Source organism: Maylandia zebra, linkage group LG4 (assembly GCF_041146795.1).
Source record: "Maylandia zebra isolate NMK-2024a linkage group LG4, Mzebra_GT3a, whole genome shotgun sequence".
Lineage (NCBI taxonomy): Eukaryota > Metazoa > Chordata > Actinopteri > Cichliformes > Cichlidae > Maylandia > Maylandia zebra.
Window position 1 is genome coordinate 33795820 of NC_135170.1, and position 16595 is coordinate 33812414.

At 41.6% G+C, this 16595-nt stretch overlaps 2 protein-coding genes across 4 annotated transcripts; one reads left to right on the forward strand and one right to left on the reverse strand.

The window, feature by feature from the left end:
- Nucleotides 1-2972: 2972 nt before the first annotated feature.
- Nucleotides 2973-16215, reverse strand: tmem100a (transmembrane protein 100a). 3 transcript variants are annotated; one of them, XM_024802087.2, is made up of 2 exons: nucleotides 16139-16215; nucleotides 2973-4213 (listed from the first exon to the last, which is right to left on the reverse strand). In XM_024802087.2, exon 2 carries the CDS (start codon nucleotides 4128-4130, stop codon nucleotides 3726-3728), a length of 405 nt encoding a protein of 134 aa, XP_024657855.1. In that variant the 5' UTR covers nucleotides 4131-4213; nucleotides 16139-16215; the 3' UTR covers nucleotides 2973-3725. The 3 variants fall into 3 exon arrangements, with proteins under 3 accessions (XP_024657855.1, XP_004556439.1, XP_024657856.1); XM_004556382.4 differs by lacking the exon at nucleotides 16139-16215 and adding an exon at nucleotides 5878-6370; XM_024802088.2 differs by lacking the exon at nucleotides 16139-16215 and adding an exon at nucleotides 4365-5140.
- On the forward strand, nucleotides 7317-11789 carry pctp (phosphatidylcholine transfer protein). The gene is made up of 6 exons (XM_004556383.5): nucleotides 7317-7504; nucleotides 8465-8582; nucleotides 9483-9562; nucleotides 9666-9837; nucleotides 10355-10422; nucleotides 10974-11789. Exons 1-6 carry the CDS (start codon nucleotides 7376-7378, stop codon nucleotides 11046-11048), a joined length of 642 nt encoding a protein of 213 aa, XP_004556440.3. The 5' UTR covers nucleotides 7317-7375; the 3' UTR covers nucleotides 11049-11789.
- Nucleotides 16216-16595: the final 380 nt, after the last annotated feature.

Sequence of the window (16595 nt, forward strand, 5' to 3'; positions counted from 1 at the left end):
TATTTAATTAAATGTCACTCAATGGGTTTTAGAACACTTAGAACATGGAGCAGGGTGCCGCCGGTGCGTCGAGCCGCCTGGGGGGCTCTTCTACTGGTGGGGGGGATGGTCACATCTTGCAGGAGCTTTCTTCTCTTCAGGAACTCTCTGCAGGAGGGGGAGATACAGGAGAGGTGGAGGAAGATCTCAGCCTGGGCGTTTACCGTCTTATGTAGTCTGGAAGATGTGTGGATGGTGGGGTGGGTGCAGTTTTCTCTGTGGTGGGGTTGGGTGGACTGTCCAGGGCTCTGTGGAGCCGGGGGGCGCTACTGCACTGGGCCCCGGTCTGATGGGCCTGGGCCCCCCTTCCCTGGCGGGTCGCGGAGGGTGGGAGTGCCTACTGGGGTCAGCGGGGGAGCTGGCCCCAGGGAGGGGTTACCTGCCCCTCCCTTCCTTCCCTCCCCATCTCCAGCTGCCTCCCTCTTCCCGCTCCTCCACAACCACCCACACATGCAGGGCCTTGGAGTAGGGGCATGTCACCAGGGTGCAGAGGAGGCTACCCCCCCCCCCCCCCCCCCCCCGTCCCCTTCTGGCTGCCTCTGCCTCAATTTTATCCCACAACTTAGACATTCACATTATTCACACTCTCATTACACATACATATAGGATCTTGGGGGTGGGCACAATCACGGAGTCCAAATTACCATCAGGGTGTATACCTCACCCCTGACGTCGTTGCCCACCTCTCAATTTTAAATACACTTAGTCATTGAGGGCTAGCAGGAGGGACTATGCGCTTACCTGCTGCTCCTTGGCAGGTAGCTCCATGCCCTCCTGGGTTTTAAATGCACCTTAGAACACATATGCATCAACACTACAATGAGCGGGTGGAGGGAGGTTTGGAGTCTTCTCCCACCCCCATTCTCTGCGGCCTGCTGGAGCGGGAGGGCTAGTAGGAGGAGTTGGCCGTCCGACTGCGGTCTGGGGTGTGGGGCCTCCCTGCTGCTGCGGAGTCGGGGTGGTCTGCCTCTCCCCACCGCAGGGAAAAGGGTAACACCACCTGGGTCTGGGTGCAATTCCCCCCTCCAGGGGCAAGGGTACCTAGACCCGGTTTGTAGAGTACGCTTGGGGAGTGTGATTGTGTGTACAGCGTCTCTTTATGTCTGTCTCCACGTTGGTTGAGTGTGGAGTGAGTGCATATGAGAGCATGAGGGTGGGAATGGATGTTTGTGTCTGTGTGTGCCTGTATGTCTGTGTCTATATGTCAGGTTGGGTATCAGACGCCACCTCTCTGGGGACACCTCAGGCCCTCCAAGGTTTGGAGGCCTATCTCCACCCACCACCACTTCCCCTGCCGGTGGCGGACTCCCTCAGGTGTCGGTGTGTTGGTGGTTCTTTGTTTCTGGGGGTGGGCGTCCGGGTACACACCGGCTCACTCCTTGGCGGCCGCTTGTCGGGGCCTGGGGCCTGGGGCTCGCTCGGGCCCCTTTGGAGGTGGGGTGCCCCCGGCCTCTCGGCCTAGGGCTCGGTCACTCAGGCACAGCTGGGGGCCGGCGGAGCTCACGGGCGCGTCACTGCAACTCCCCCTGACTTCTGCTCCGCGGCTGCTGGGCGAGCCCTCATCTGGGACTCTCCTCAGCTCTTACTGGAACAGTGGCGCGGCTGCCCCTCTGTTGGTCTTCCATGGTCTCTTGTGTTCTGGGGGCCTCTGGATGTCTGGAGTTTTGATCTCCTCCATACCCGCTTCACACCCTGGAGGACGGGGCTGTGGCCCCCCCACACTCCCTAGCAGATCATTACATGGAGAAACCTTTGGAATGCAAGCATGCTGATCCACACAGGTATGCACACATGGGTATTCACAGACGCGGACTAAAGCTTTCTTGGCTGCTGCCTCAAAGCACACTGTGCGCTGTCTATCTTGCGTGCTGCACAATATCGTTTATTACTTAGTAAATATTGATATCTATGACTAGCTAGTTTATTGTGATGGTGCTTTGTTTTCTCTATTATTATGTTGCTCTTTGTTGTTTGCTGTCTCCTCTGTTTGTTTTTTTTGTTTGTTTGTTTTTTTTTTTTCTCCATACAGGTGACCCAGGAGTTCTTTTTTTTTTCTCTCTCTTCCCCCCCCTTCTCACCGTCTCTTCTCCCCTTTGGTTTTCTTTCTTTCTCTCCCCCTCTTTCTCTCATTCATTCCCCCTGTCCTATTTATTAAAAAAAAAAAAAAAAAAAAAAAAAAAAAAAAAAAATGACAAAGGATGAACTGAAGCTCTGCCATCACGTAATATCGCATACTGCTGTTTCTGATGTCATTTAAAAAAAAAAAAAAAAAAAAAAAAAAAAAAAAGAACACTTTAGAACACTGATAATCTGGACACACACAGGCTAGCAGTTTCACATTTTTCTGCTAAGCTAAAGTGGCTACAGTGTTTGGGGCTAAGAAACAAAGCGAGTGGAAATAAAAACCCTAAAAAGCAAAACTGCAGCATTTTGGGGACATTTTGGGGGCTTTATGGATGATTTCTCTCTTTATAAAAACTTTATGGTGGGTGGTATATTTATTTTTTAAATAACTTGCTTAAATGTAGGTGCTGTGGCTAATAGCCTAGCTATCTGCTAAGCATTTCCTCTGCTAATTTGAGTCACTGAACTGTACAAGAAGTCTATGGTCCAGTTTCACTTGGTGAAATGCTAGTATTTTATTAATCTTTTATTTAGCAGGTGTGTCTGTATGTGTGATGCAGTCAGAATTTTTGGATGCGGCTAGCTAACCATTCTTGCTAGCGCTACACTCCCCCCTTTGGTCTAAATACCGTCACTCGTGGCTCCACAAACCCAACATCGTAGCTAAAACACTTATGTTAGCTCTTCAAATTTCAAACCAATGGGTGACATGGCTACACCCATCTTTTATATACAGTCTTTCCTTTCAAGACGTACAACAAAACAAGACAAAACTAAATTAATTCTGTCCAGTTGCGACACTAACAACATGCTTGATAAAATGATTTTATTAAACATCATGATCATGTGATAACAATGAATACATGCAAATGATTACGCTAAAACAAAGCTGCTAGTTTAATTTTACACAATATGAGCTATAGACAGTAAAAATGTAGTTGTCCACATTAAGTATTGCTACATAAAATGTGGATGTATCTTTGCATTATTTTTTTTAAAGAAATGTATTACATAATATGATGAATATGTAGGATCAAAGTGCTTTAAGAGGATGCATATTCAAAATTTAATAGTCCTTCTCAGCCATTATAACGTACCATACTTCAAAAGCAGGTCATTTCGCCCCATTTCCTGCAAGATGAGACTTTCTAAACAGATATTTGCAAGTTGAAGCCTAGCAAATGAGGCAAGAGTCATTGTTCTGGACTTTTTCAAACCACAGTCCTTCCCGCTGCAATCAAAGGCAGCACATCCAACAGCCGATTAATGGGAGACTTCCTCTACGCCACTCCGCACAGTGGTAATTCATCTTAATTGTGATACATTCCTTCTGGCTGTGTTCCCAGCTTACCAGATGCTCCACGTCTGTTTGACAAATAAATCCCTCACAATGTCTGTAAAGCTTTGAATTCTGAGCCTTGAGAGTCGGAGCTTTTACAGGTCGGAAACTGAAGAAACATTCTGGACAACATCTGCCTTCAGCTGGTTCTTCATCAAACAGTGTCGAGATCAGGCCTTTTCAGACTCAGAAAACCTGGAGCTGCGTTGTTTAAACTGCCGCTTCAAGTGAAAATGCTCCTCTGGTTTGCAACCAAGGCCGTTTGGCTCTCCCGCCGCCTCTCCTTCTTCCTCTCCAGCCGCACCTTCCAACAGATGGCACTGGACGCTAAAAGCAAGAGTCCTGCAGAGAGGAGCACCAGGCCAAAATAGGAGATGGTGGAGCCGTGCGAATTAAAGCTGTAAGCGACCGCGGTGACCACGATGCCCGCAATGAGCACTACCACACCAAACGGGATCGTGCAGCGATAGCAGGAGAGCTCTGCCCCGCCGGTGGCTGCGGTCAGCTGCACTTCATTAACTAGGGGGATGTTTAGGGCTGTCATGGCGACAGCAGGGCGCTCGGCGTTGTTGGCCTTCTCTGGTGTCGCTGGTGTTCTCATGGCCTCCTTGCTAGCGTCTTCTGGCATTTCAGGATCCAGCAGTCTTCTGTTAACAGACCACAGATGGTTCCTCGTTATTGATCTTTTCCCTGTGATCAGGATCTCCCAGTCTGTGGAGAAAGAAGCAGTGAAAGTGCTCAAACGTGTTGCTCAACACTGTAAACAGCAAAAGAAACTCTGGCAGAAGCTTTTTATTATAATTCAACACATTTCACAACTCCCCCCTCCTGACCACATGCTGCTTTAATAAACCCATGTAACCTCTTTGCACAATCCCAGCCGCCTCCTTCTGACCCAGTCAGAGGAGAATGACGCCGGACCACTCGTCCCAGCACGAGCTGAGACATTCCCTGGAGAGCGCAGGATATGACATTACAAACTGCTCCATGAAATGCAAGGAGCTTCGAAATCACAAACATCTTCACAAGCGCTCACCCCGCCTCCACACACACGCCTGCTGCATGGAAAGCTGAGTCACAATAAGTGGGTAGAAAAGACTTGCTGGGACTTTATCAGTCCAGATGTTTGAAATTGAAATTATTTAATCAAGTTTCTAAACATGAGCAGAATTTCCTCGCCCAATGGTCAGTGCTACACCTACAGGATTGTGTCTTCTGCAGCCAATACTTTGGGGCTCACTATTTCAAAATAATACAGAAGCCGCAGCATTTTACCACCAAAACTACTTCCCAACAGAGGGGAGACCCGTTTGGTTTAACTGTGTAATGACACTGAAAAACACAAGATAATAAAATCTCATCACCTTCCCTGTTTTCCTCCAGGAAAACAACTTTATCAAGATGAAGAAAGCCATTTAATGTCCAGCATTAAATTTAGACGCTGCGTTTGGTATCTGCTGGTATCTGATGTCTCACACTGTATGGATTTTAGTATCTAAAAGTCCTTAGAGCGGGGTCACCGCATAAATGAAGAAGAAACTTCTGTGTACATCAGCACACATGTCAAAATCTTTACTATCCACAAACAATGAAACAAAACAACCAGAAAAGAGAGCACAGATCTGTGTATTTCTGTTACTTCAAGTCAAGAAATGTATTTTTTTCCCTCAAACAAAAGCTTTTAAAATTTGTTTTATATAAAAAATTAATAAATTTGAATAACTGTAAATGATTTACTCATGGTAGAAGCAGTGTAACTGTAACCAGTATGTCCCCCCACTCTTATTTATGAATCTTGTTTAATATTTTTGTGATTAAATATTTTCTTGATTTGAGTCGTCTTCTCTTAAAAGTAAAAAAAAAAATAGAGGACATAAATCATATAAATGTCAAACCCTAACCCTTTAGTTCAGCAGTACACAAAGTTCCTGTAAAGTGACTGATCTATTATTCATACACAGCTGCAATGAAAATGACCAGCATCGGGACAGACTGAAGAAATTAAGTGTAGTTTGTGGCTCTGGACCATTTAAAGAAGGGAGGATACTGTAGGGGGGAAAGCTGCAAGCTGTGAAGCCACAGGACTTTTAAACAACAAGAAAATGTGAAGAGTGGGGAACTCTCCAAACTAACTCTTGCAGGCTTTCTTAGTGGTAAACATGAAAGTTTGTTTATTGGGGTAACAAAAAATGAGGATTTATAAAGTTAAAAGTAAATCTATAAAATCTTAGCAAATAACCAAATCCAGTTCAGCTATAGCAACAAGCAGCAACACAGCCTGGCTTCAGCTGGTAACGATATATGTTGTTAATGTGTAGTAAATTTAGTGCAGATAGCCTGTTTTAGGTGGGAAATAAAGAAGAAAGCTTCGTTACCTCAGAGCCGTTTTCCATGTGGCAAAGTTTGCAAAGTGTCCCTCTGCTGCAGTGAGACTTGTCTATGAGCTGATGAATTATTTAACCAGACTAATCTAATTAAAAGTGAATGTTGTTTGTTCTCGCTCAGTGTTGAAGCTCACAGCGGACTCTCCGGGCTGGAATCTGACTCCCATTCATGAGAACTGCCGCACCGTAGAGTCGTCAGGTTAGGAGCTGCCAGCCGCACTGCCATCCTCATTCTAGCGGGACTGTTTCATGCGCCTCTGACTGCAGAGCGAAGATAGAAACCATCGGGGAAAGCTGGTGAATCCGGCGGTGCGTTTCAAAATAAAACGCGTTGATTGCCTGCCTTTATTTTGAAGTCCGAAGGTTTGCTTTGTTTGTTTTGTTACGCCTTGAGTTTATCAGCTGATAAAGGGCATACTGTGTAAGCGATGTAAATGAATGAAAGAAAAATAATGGCATATCACTCCATAATCTTTTATCATTATGACTGTTCACTGATAACATCAGGTTGGGCTGTATGTAGCCTGAGTAAACATTCTAACACCCTGCAATAAACAGTGCCTCACTTCTTTAGATTTATATCAGAATCAGAATCAGAATACTTTATAGATCCCTAGGGGAAATTATTTTGGTTACAGTGCTGCAATATAAACAGTAACAAAGACAGACAATACACTAAGTAAGAAATAGACACAATATATACATGCATATATATATATAAGTCACCTATATACTGAGCTTTTCCATCCATCCATCCATTTTCTACCTCTCTGCTTCTTACCTGGGTCCAGGTCTTTCTTCTTCTTCTCCAACCTAGCCCTTTAGCCTTTTTTTTCTTAAACAGACTCATACAAGTTTTTATATATATTGACCAATTTAAGAAAAAAAATCATAATTATGGCTAATTATTAGAGTTTGTCCTGAAACTAGTATCAAACTATCAGAATCCACTATCTGAATCTGGCCATCCCAGATGGCAGCCTGGTTCTGCCAGAGGTTTCTTCCTGTTAAAAGGGCGTTTTCCCTTCCCACTGTCACAAAGTGCTTATTCATAGGGGATTGTTTGATTCTTGAGATGTTCTCTGTATTATCGTAGGGTCTCTAGCATGAACATAAAGCGCCTTGAGACTGTTGCTATACTTTTTTGAGTTAAACTGAAACTGAAAAGTTAAATAAAATCCATATGAAATCTATATTAGCTAGTTTTATTATATAATTGCACTTTATTAACATTACTAGAAAATTCATAATAATACCAGCATTTTTTTTAAATTGCTCTCATTCACGTTCATTTTGCAGCTTAATTAAATATCATTCTGAATAGAAGTGTGGAGAGGTCAAATCTGTACAGAAGCGTGATGTCCAAACATCCTGTACGTCCTATCTCAGAAATGCTCCTGTTTGCACTGCGTGTTTTATTTTGAAGGCCGGGAGCGGAAGTATGGTGCTTGGCTGCGGGCTGGCCGGTGTGTCACAGTGAGAGTCCATCATGTCGCTGCGGTTTACGGATGAGGAGTTCCAGAATGCGTGGAAGGAGCTGGACGAGCCGCAGCTGGAGGGAGGATGGGAGCTGTTCGTGGAGACGATGGGAGTGAAAATCTACCGGCTCTATGACAAGGTAGGAAATCTCCAGTCAAACTGCTGCTTCTGCTGCAGGAAAAGCGACTCGGCGAGCCAGTTTGAATGAATGTGGTGAGCGCTGCAGAGCCTGAACTGTCGCTGTTTTATGTTTCCACCTTTTCTCTGTCAAAACGTTGAGCTGTTATCAAGCTGAGTATAAGTTTAGTTTAATTTATTAGCAGCAAAGATAAACAGCAGCGGCTAGCATGGGGAAGAAGCCGGAAGCTGAGCGGGAGTATGTTTTTTCTCCACTCAGAAACTTGCTGCACCAGTCCAACCAAACTCCATTCGGATAGACGTCGATTTATAGTTGCCTTGCCTTGGGGCGTAAACAGACACCCTGACTAACCTCGTTGAAGACATTCTTGCATCTGCAATGATCCACCCTTCAATTCGGCACATCCCTGACACATCTAGGTTGGCTTTTTGGTTGATTTAAAACAAGATTGTCAGTGGAAGCCTAATGTAAATAACAATGAAAGTTTAAAATCTCAGTTATGAAAAATGTTTCTTCGAGGTTATGTGTGAATTGTCACCTCTGTTTACTTCAAAACATGCTGAGTGATATAAGTGAAATGATTCTTTGAACATTTTTCTTTAAAAACAAACTTTTGGAGAAAAAAAAACTATCTTAAATCTAAAATAAATCACTTCAATTTGTACACGTTATAGATAATGGAATTTGGTATGACTTTTACTCTTAGAAGACATAAATGTACCTAATATATTTCTCATTCTAAGTATTGCTTTAGTTTTCTTGCGTAAAACATTGAAAAATCAATGTTAAAAGGAAAAAAACCCAAACATTTGAATCTAGGCCAACACAGTTCCTCACTGGGCGTGAGAAACGTAGACTGGCACTAATCAGAGTGGTGTGGTCAGGGCTTAGTTGCATAGTGTGGGTGTGGCATCATATGGCCTGCAGTTGGAAGAGAGAACTTTCATGTGCTGTTTGCAGGAAACTGGACTTTATGAGTACAAAGTCTATGGTGTGCTCACCACCTGCACTCCAGAGCTGTGTGCAGATGTCTACATGGACTTGACATATCGAAAAGATTGGGATGGATATGTGAAAGGTAAAAAAACAGAAACAGCCCAGGAAGGCAGGGTTCACACCACATTTACTGTCTTTCTTTTATCTCTGTGTCTTCTCCGATCTTTTAGTCTTCATTAATGCTTTAAAATAACAGTTTCACTTTTCTTTCATCCCTGTTTTCATGCACATCTACAGTACCCAGCAGGTAACATGGTGTAGCTGTAGTCTTTTAGCTGAAAGCTGCTCATTTCAGTAGCATTTTCTGTGTTTTCTGTGGTGATAGCTTCTCAGTGTCTCTCCTTAAAAATATCCAGATATCAGAGGGGCCTACATTACCCATGAATGCCACTTTACAACCGACTGGCAACTAGTTTCCTGATTTTGGGTGTGTTAATATAAAGCAAGATTACATAAGAGCAAAAGAAGTGGAGAATAAACTAAAGATAATGATCAATCAGCAGGAAAACTTTAAAGGTAAATCTCTAGTGTATTAGCTGTAGTGTCTTAAACAGATGCAAATTGTTCTAGTATAGTGAAAAATATTAAAGTGAAGGAGAGAATAAAACCCAAAGATTTCCTTTATTATCCTTTCATTGAATCTAAAGCGCTCCTTCTCTTCCATGCAGTCTGTCTTGTGCAGTATGCAAACCACAACTTGTACAAATACAACCTGCTAGTGTTGCAAGTAGTTTTCTGTAAAGATGAAGTGGTTATTGCAGTATTTCAAGTATATTCCTTGAAAATATTCATTTCCTTGGCCATTTTTTCCTCATAAGACATTAAAATGTAATGGTTAGTATAGTTGGGGGTGGTTGTCCTTCTCTTTTCCCTAATTTCCCTCGGGATTAATAAAGTATTCTGATTCTGATATCATGTATTTCAGCTGATATTTATGTGCTTCTGTAGCTCATTGAATGATTGTGTCATTTTTCTTATTCAGAGCTATATGAGAAGGACTTTGATGGACAGTCAGCCATCTACTGGGAAGTGAAATACCCGTTCCCGCTGTCAAACAGAGACGTATCCTTCTGATCTGCACTAATACGTTCAGTTCGCATAGATTTGGAAAAGGCTGTGAATGCTTTTCTCAGCGTGTCATGTTCCCTAACAGCTTAAACCTAAGTATGTTTATGTGAGGGAGCGGAAAGACCTGGATATGGACGGCAGGAAGATCTGGGTGATCCTTGCCAAAAGCTCCCCGGAGACACCGTGTCCAGAAAAGAGCGGCGTGCTTCGGGTCAAAGACTACAAGCAGAGCGTTTCCCTGGAGAGTGACCGAGCTGGTGGAACTAAACGTAACACAATAAGATCACTTTAAACAATTGCAGTTATATAATTATGTTCATGTAAATAAATGTGTTTTTTTTAAACAGAAAGATTCCAGGTTCATGTGAATACATTTGCAGTTTAAATTATACAAATGGCCCATCATTTGAGCCGTTCACTGAAACGGAATAACATATATGCTCGTAGATTCGTCGGTGGCCCTGGTTTATCATCTGTTTTACTGTAAATGGGACCATAATTTACTAGATGAACATAATAAGTTATTAAATAAATCTTTAAATGAGTGATTGAATTTATAAACGCTTCTGAAAAGTGTCTACTGAAGTTGCAAATCAAGTGAGAAGTAGACTCATTTTCTCATAGACTTCTATGTAATTATTCCTCTTTTGAACAAGGATAGTCGCCCCCTGCTGGCCATTAGAAAGAATGCAGGTTTGAAAACGTGCTGCATTAGCTTCACTTTTCAGAATGGAAGGCTTGGTTGCAGAAACTGTATAAATATTGAACCGCCTGCTTGTGTTTCAGTTTTCATGAATTACTTTGACAATCCTGGCGGAAATATTCCCACCTGGCTGGTGAACTGGGCAGCGAAGGTGAGTCAAACACAAACACACAAACACATTTAGAACTTTGCATGAAAAACTCTAAATCAGATGATTGCCCATTAAACAGATGGGTCAACTGCAAAGACAACTGCATGTAAGACTACATCCTCAACAGATACGTCTTCCTCTTCTGTGCTCTGTGTGGTTAACATACACCAAAACATCTGTGCATCACTCTTCATCATTTGAAACACGTTCTGATTTATTAGTTCTTGTTTAAAGGGGCGTTCAAAGTCTTGCAGTGTTTAAGGCGTCAGTTTGCACCAGGGCCTCACAACCCCTGAAATGCACACGTGTTCATAGTTGACCTGCTTAAACTGATCTGTGATGAGAGCTTTAAAGAGGGCGTTAAAGAGTTCACTCGCAGGCCCGCGAGAGCTCCGTCCCTCTGCCTGCCTTCATGCTTTCCCATCGTTATGGTTCGCAGATGTGTTGCAGGCTGACGTCAATGCTTGCCACTCCTAGGTGGGTCTTCTTGGCACATGTGTGAATGACGCTCGCTGATAGAGATGCTCTTTGCGTGTGTTTTTTCAAAACAGAAAGGGGTTCCAGGGTTCTTAACGGACATGCAGAAGGCCTGCAGTAACTACAAAAACTACTGCCAGAAGAAATGAGGGCAGCTGACGGGAAAGCAGCTTCTGGTCAAGAGCTTTGGTTGATTTTTCTTTCTGTCTCTTTAGTTCTGGGAAGCATTTTTAAAATTGTATAATTACACTGAAATTGCGTTTACGGGATGAATGTGGCTTTGTGTGGGCTGCTACTTGTTTTTTCTAGCATGCTGTTGACTCAGGCATGACGTGCATGGCCGGCCACTCTGATTAAATAGCTGCAGGGAATCAATTCAAGTCCTTTGTGCTGTATTGATTAATACTGTGTTGTTTTGTTTGTGCAATCTATGCAAATTCCAATCAGGATTAATGGGATGCCGTGGGGTATTTTTTAAATTAAATGTTTATACAGAAGTTATAGGTTATTCCTTTTGGGCCTGTGTAGTGAAATCTTGTATAAAATGCTCCGACTTTGTCTGTTTCTATAAAGTCATTTACTGTAAATGTGACAGATGGATTATGTATTTAGATTTACTGAAGGTTTGAAAACACTGGAATCTGTTCATTTTCAATCCACTGCATGTAGTTTATTTAATCTCTTTCTGTTTCCGATGACGTGAAAATGAGAGTACCTTCTAAAGGTTTCGGGAGTTTTAGTCAAAGATCCAATATTATCTCAGATATTGTGTAAATTCAGGCTATATTTCCTGTTGATACAGGTGAATGTGGTTTTATCTGGTCATAAAAAGCCTATTACTGTGTAATATTGCTTTTATTGATGTAATTAAACTTTTATTTTAAACTAAAGCTGAAATTGTTGAGTTTTTCCACACACACTGACACTTGTGTTTGTTAAGAGAACAAAAATCCTGTGCTTTTGTTAAAAATGGTGGGTAGTTTCAAAATTCTTAAAAGGTAAAATTCAGTGTACCATAATTTTAATTCAGTTTCAATTCAGTTTTATTTATATTGTGTCAAAGCACAATAACAGTCACCTCAAGGTCCTCTACAGCGTCTCAAACTCGTGGCCTGGGGGCCACTTGCGGCTCACGTGACCGTTACTATATAATGTAATTTGACCTGGAAGTTATTGTTTTGTTAGGGAGGATTTGTTTGTTGTTGAGTGCAGTGTTAAGTTCTAAGAATGATTTAATATGAAGGCAACATGAGCAGAGAGTACAGTCGTGCTGAGGGACTGGCTGTGTTAGCTCAGTGAGAGAGTCGAACACTGTGTACACTGCATTTTTGTTTTGTTAAATATAGGGCTGCTCAATTAATCGAATTTTAATCACGATTACGATCTGGGCTTTCAACGATCATTAAAAATGACTGAGCCGATTATTAGCCCCTCCCTCGTTTATCCGCGACACCTTAAAGGCCGGTCCATGAAAATATTGTCGGGCATAAACCGGTCCGTGGTGCAAAAAAGGTTGGAGACCGCTGATTAAGAGGACCCGAGGGAAGCTCGGAAAGCTAAGCAGAAGTTATTTGGAGAGTGACTGCCGTTGGTTGAAAAGAGAGTTTAAAAAAAAAACTTCAGTGGTGTTGCACACTATTTTATATTATTTTTTAAAGTCATTGTTAACCCTTTAAAGCCGTCAGAGCAGCTCCGTTTTGTGTAACTATTTTTAAATCCCTGTAGAACCTGGACCATGTAAGCTAGCGCAATAATTTGTTTTGCAAATGAAACCAGAGGAGTTGTACTTACATCTCATACCATCAGCTTGTCCTCGGTCACGGTTTCCTTCCACATAAAGCTTTGCAAAAATTGCATAAAAAGCGCTTGCAGGAACAAAAACATAATATTCCAGAAACACGCTTCGCTGATCCGATCAGCTGTTCGTAACACTTCCCACAGTGAAACAGGCGTCAGCGCGAACTATCACATATCCGCCATTTCCTGGCCGAAACCGGAAGTGACGTCATTTTCGCGGAAATGTAGTTTTTTTTACTTGTAGGCCTTAAAGGCCTATACTGGTCATGTTTGACTTTTCTGAATAGTTTCTGGGATGCTTAGAACTCGAATTGCACTGCTGGAAATAGTTTATTTTGATGCACATGCTGTTTTCTTTGAAAATTTGCATCATAGGATTGTTTTTTTGTTTTTCCTACAGTATATAAAAATTGGTGTATCTCCAAAATAAAACTATGAACACACTCAAAATAAGTTTCCTGTTGTTGTAAACTATTTTTTGCAACTTTTTTGTATTTAAAGTTTTGAGGGATAAACCTCTTAAATTTCTCCAAGTAGAAATATATGTGAACAACAAACAAAAACGATTTTCAATTTTTTTTTTGTAGTTTATTGCACTTTTTTGCAATTAATGTAGTTACTATGGACTTAATTCATACATATTATTAAAATATGGGCTATAACAGTTGTATAGCAACTTGAAATGCTCCCATAAATGGCACTACAACATGTAAAAAAATAATATAAGCTCTGGCGGACTTGGTTCTATAGTAGGTCTTAAAGGGTTAAATAAATATCGTCAAATAATCGAGATCTCAATTTCAGTGAAAATAATCGTGATTATCATTTTTGCCATAATCGAGCAGCCCTAGTTAAATATGAACAAAATAATAGCAGCAGTGCTGCCACGTGTCTGTCCAGAAAGAGAGGACCAATGTGTTTGTATCGCCGGAGCACCACTTCCTGCCATAAAAGACATCTACAGGAAGCGGTGTCTGAAAAGGGCTGGGAAAATCATCAAAGACCCCAGTCACCCATCACATGGACTCTTCACCCTCCTGCCCTCTGGGAGGCGCCACAGGAGCCTCCGGACTAGGACCACCAGGTACCGGAACAGCTTCTTCCCCACAGCTGTCAGACTCCTGAACTCTGCCTCCTGACATCTGACCCACGTTAACACATGGACTGAACATACACACACACACAATGGACAACCGTACCCTCAAACACACAATAATAACATGGACTGAACCACCACTCACAACCACTAGCACTTTATATAGCCTCTGTAGAAACTATCTACACCCTCACTTATCTTAACTGCACTACTGTATAGCTCTGTGTAAATAATCATTCTGTACATTGGATAATTTTTAATCCTACAACTGTTTACAATTTGCATAGTTCACATTTCTGTATAGCTGTATATCTCAGATTCTGTAAAGTTATTTATTTCATATTCTGTATAGTTTTTCATATTTATATCCTGTTCATATCCTGTACATAGCTTGTACTCACTACAGCCTGTACATACTTATAGTTATAGAATATTCACAACATACTTCATACCGTGTACATTATAACATACCATAATAGACCCATTTCTGTAATATACTCACATATCTATATTATTGCTAATATATATTGTAATATATCTATATCACTAAAGCACTTCTGGATGGATGCAAACTGCATTTCGTTGCCCTGTACCTGTGCATGTGCAATGACAATAAAGTTGAATTCTATTCTATTCTATTCTATTCTATTTATTTGGTAGTTCAATGGAAAAAAAATTGCCCTCACGTTTGCAGTTTTGTGTTGTTATAAAATATTTGAAATTTAAAAAACCAAACAAAACCCAACATTTGCAGAAATATTTGTGGGTGTTTTCTTTTTTTAGTTTTTTGGACTACTTGAACACTAAATCGGCCCTCCAATGAGATGACAGTGCTAGCAGTGGCCCTCAGCTCATTTAACTGTGTAAGATAAAAACTACAATAATACCGAGAAACCCCAACAATCAGATGATTCCCTATGAACAAGCACTCAGACAGTGGAAAGGAAAAACTCCCTTTTAACAGGAAGAAACAGGAGGCCAAAGGAAGGACGGTCATCTGCCGTGATCCTCCCCGTGGAGCAGGGACATGCAGAGAGGTTTAAAGGGGCGGGTGCTCAAAGTTAAAAAGGGGCACATTGAACCAGGCTGAATAACAACAACACACATTCATCAAGAATCTAATATGGGAAGGGCAGGGCTGTGTTGATCTGAGACTGTAGACATTAAAAAGTCCATAGGAGAGATGGTAGCTGATTAAACAAGTGTCATGAGATAATAACAAAATGCAAAGATTGGTGACAGCGCTTGGAACCATAAGGCAACAAAAAACTGTGACATAAACTCGGCTCTGCCTGTGAATCACTCTTTGCTTCTCTTCTTCCTTCCATCCCATCACTTCATATATCACTCTCCACTTGCTGTCTATCTGAGAACAAGGCACAACTTGCTATTGCAATAAACTATAATCTAATTATCCACACCTAACAACTCTTGCACTTAATCTATAATAAAATGATGACAGAAAAATGTTATAGCACTGCCTTTAGTAGCCTCATACAGCGCCTACTGTTTCCTCCTCATGTCCTTACCAGCCATGTCTGCACAATGTTATATCATGAGTAATATTTTTTTAAATCCAGCTAAATAAAACACACACATGCACACACAGTGACATTTTAGACCTTCTTCAGAATACTGTATATACTATGGGCATCATGGTGCTGATCCAGAATCCTTACATTATTATTCATTACTAGAGCTACAATAATAAAGCAATGAGGAGGGGGAAGTAATAAATATGAAATAATGTATTTATGATGATTCCATTTGTTTCACTATCCACTCTGTGCAGGGCAAAGCTTATTACATGTTTAAACTGTAGAGATACAATCATTTTACTGCTGTAAAATCCAACTTTTGTCTTATTTAAAATATAAATCTAATATAATCTGCTTCTTAATGTATGTTTTTTAAAATACAGCTTGTGTTTTTTAATATATTATAATTATAATAATTATTATGTGGACATGCATATTAGATCGTTTTTTAGTGAAATATAATCCCTCCAGAAAGGCAGGAAATGCCCAGAAACTTACTCTAAAACTAAATATGTTCTAAATACTTTAAAACTAAATATGTTCTAAATACTTTAAAACTAAATATGTTCCCTAAAACGGTGACAGAGCTACAGACCCATGACAGCCTTACACAGGTAGCCAGCAGCTATGACCAGCACTACCTGTGCAGTTAATAAAAGGACAGGTAATGTTTGTCGCGCTGTTGCACACACAGCACGCTCGTTTGTTTCAGTTCGTCAGTTGCAACAAGACAGCTTACCAACGTGTACGTAATAAGCTAATACTCCTGGGTGCTACACACTACAGTGTACGCTGTACACCTACTTACTGGTTTTGTCGCATCACTCTGTGTCTCTGAGTTCACTTGTGTTTCTCCTGCAGCTCCGGACCGCTAAAAATGCGCGTGCTCTTTGTGAGCTCGTTCCCGGCTCGTAACCAGCGCGTTCTGCCGTCGAGGGCGATCATTGGTTAATAGTGATCATGTGACTGATGCAAGCCAGATCCTTTTATTTAGCAAAACTGTGATTAATAGTTAAATATTATTGTTGAGGGGCACAGAAAGGACTCCGCACTCACACACACATAAAAAAATAAATAAAATTTTTTTAAAAGTTGCCTCAACAAAAGGGCACTTTGGGCACTCATCAGGAAAGGGGCGGGTGCTCAAGCCCCTCTAGCCCCCCCCTCTGCACGTCCCTGCCGTGGAGAGAGCGAGAGTCTGTTCCTGCATGAATATGTGAGGACGCAGAACCCTCCACAGCTAATGACGCACTTGATACTTTAAA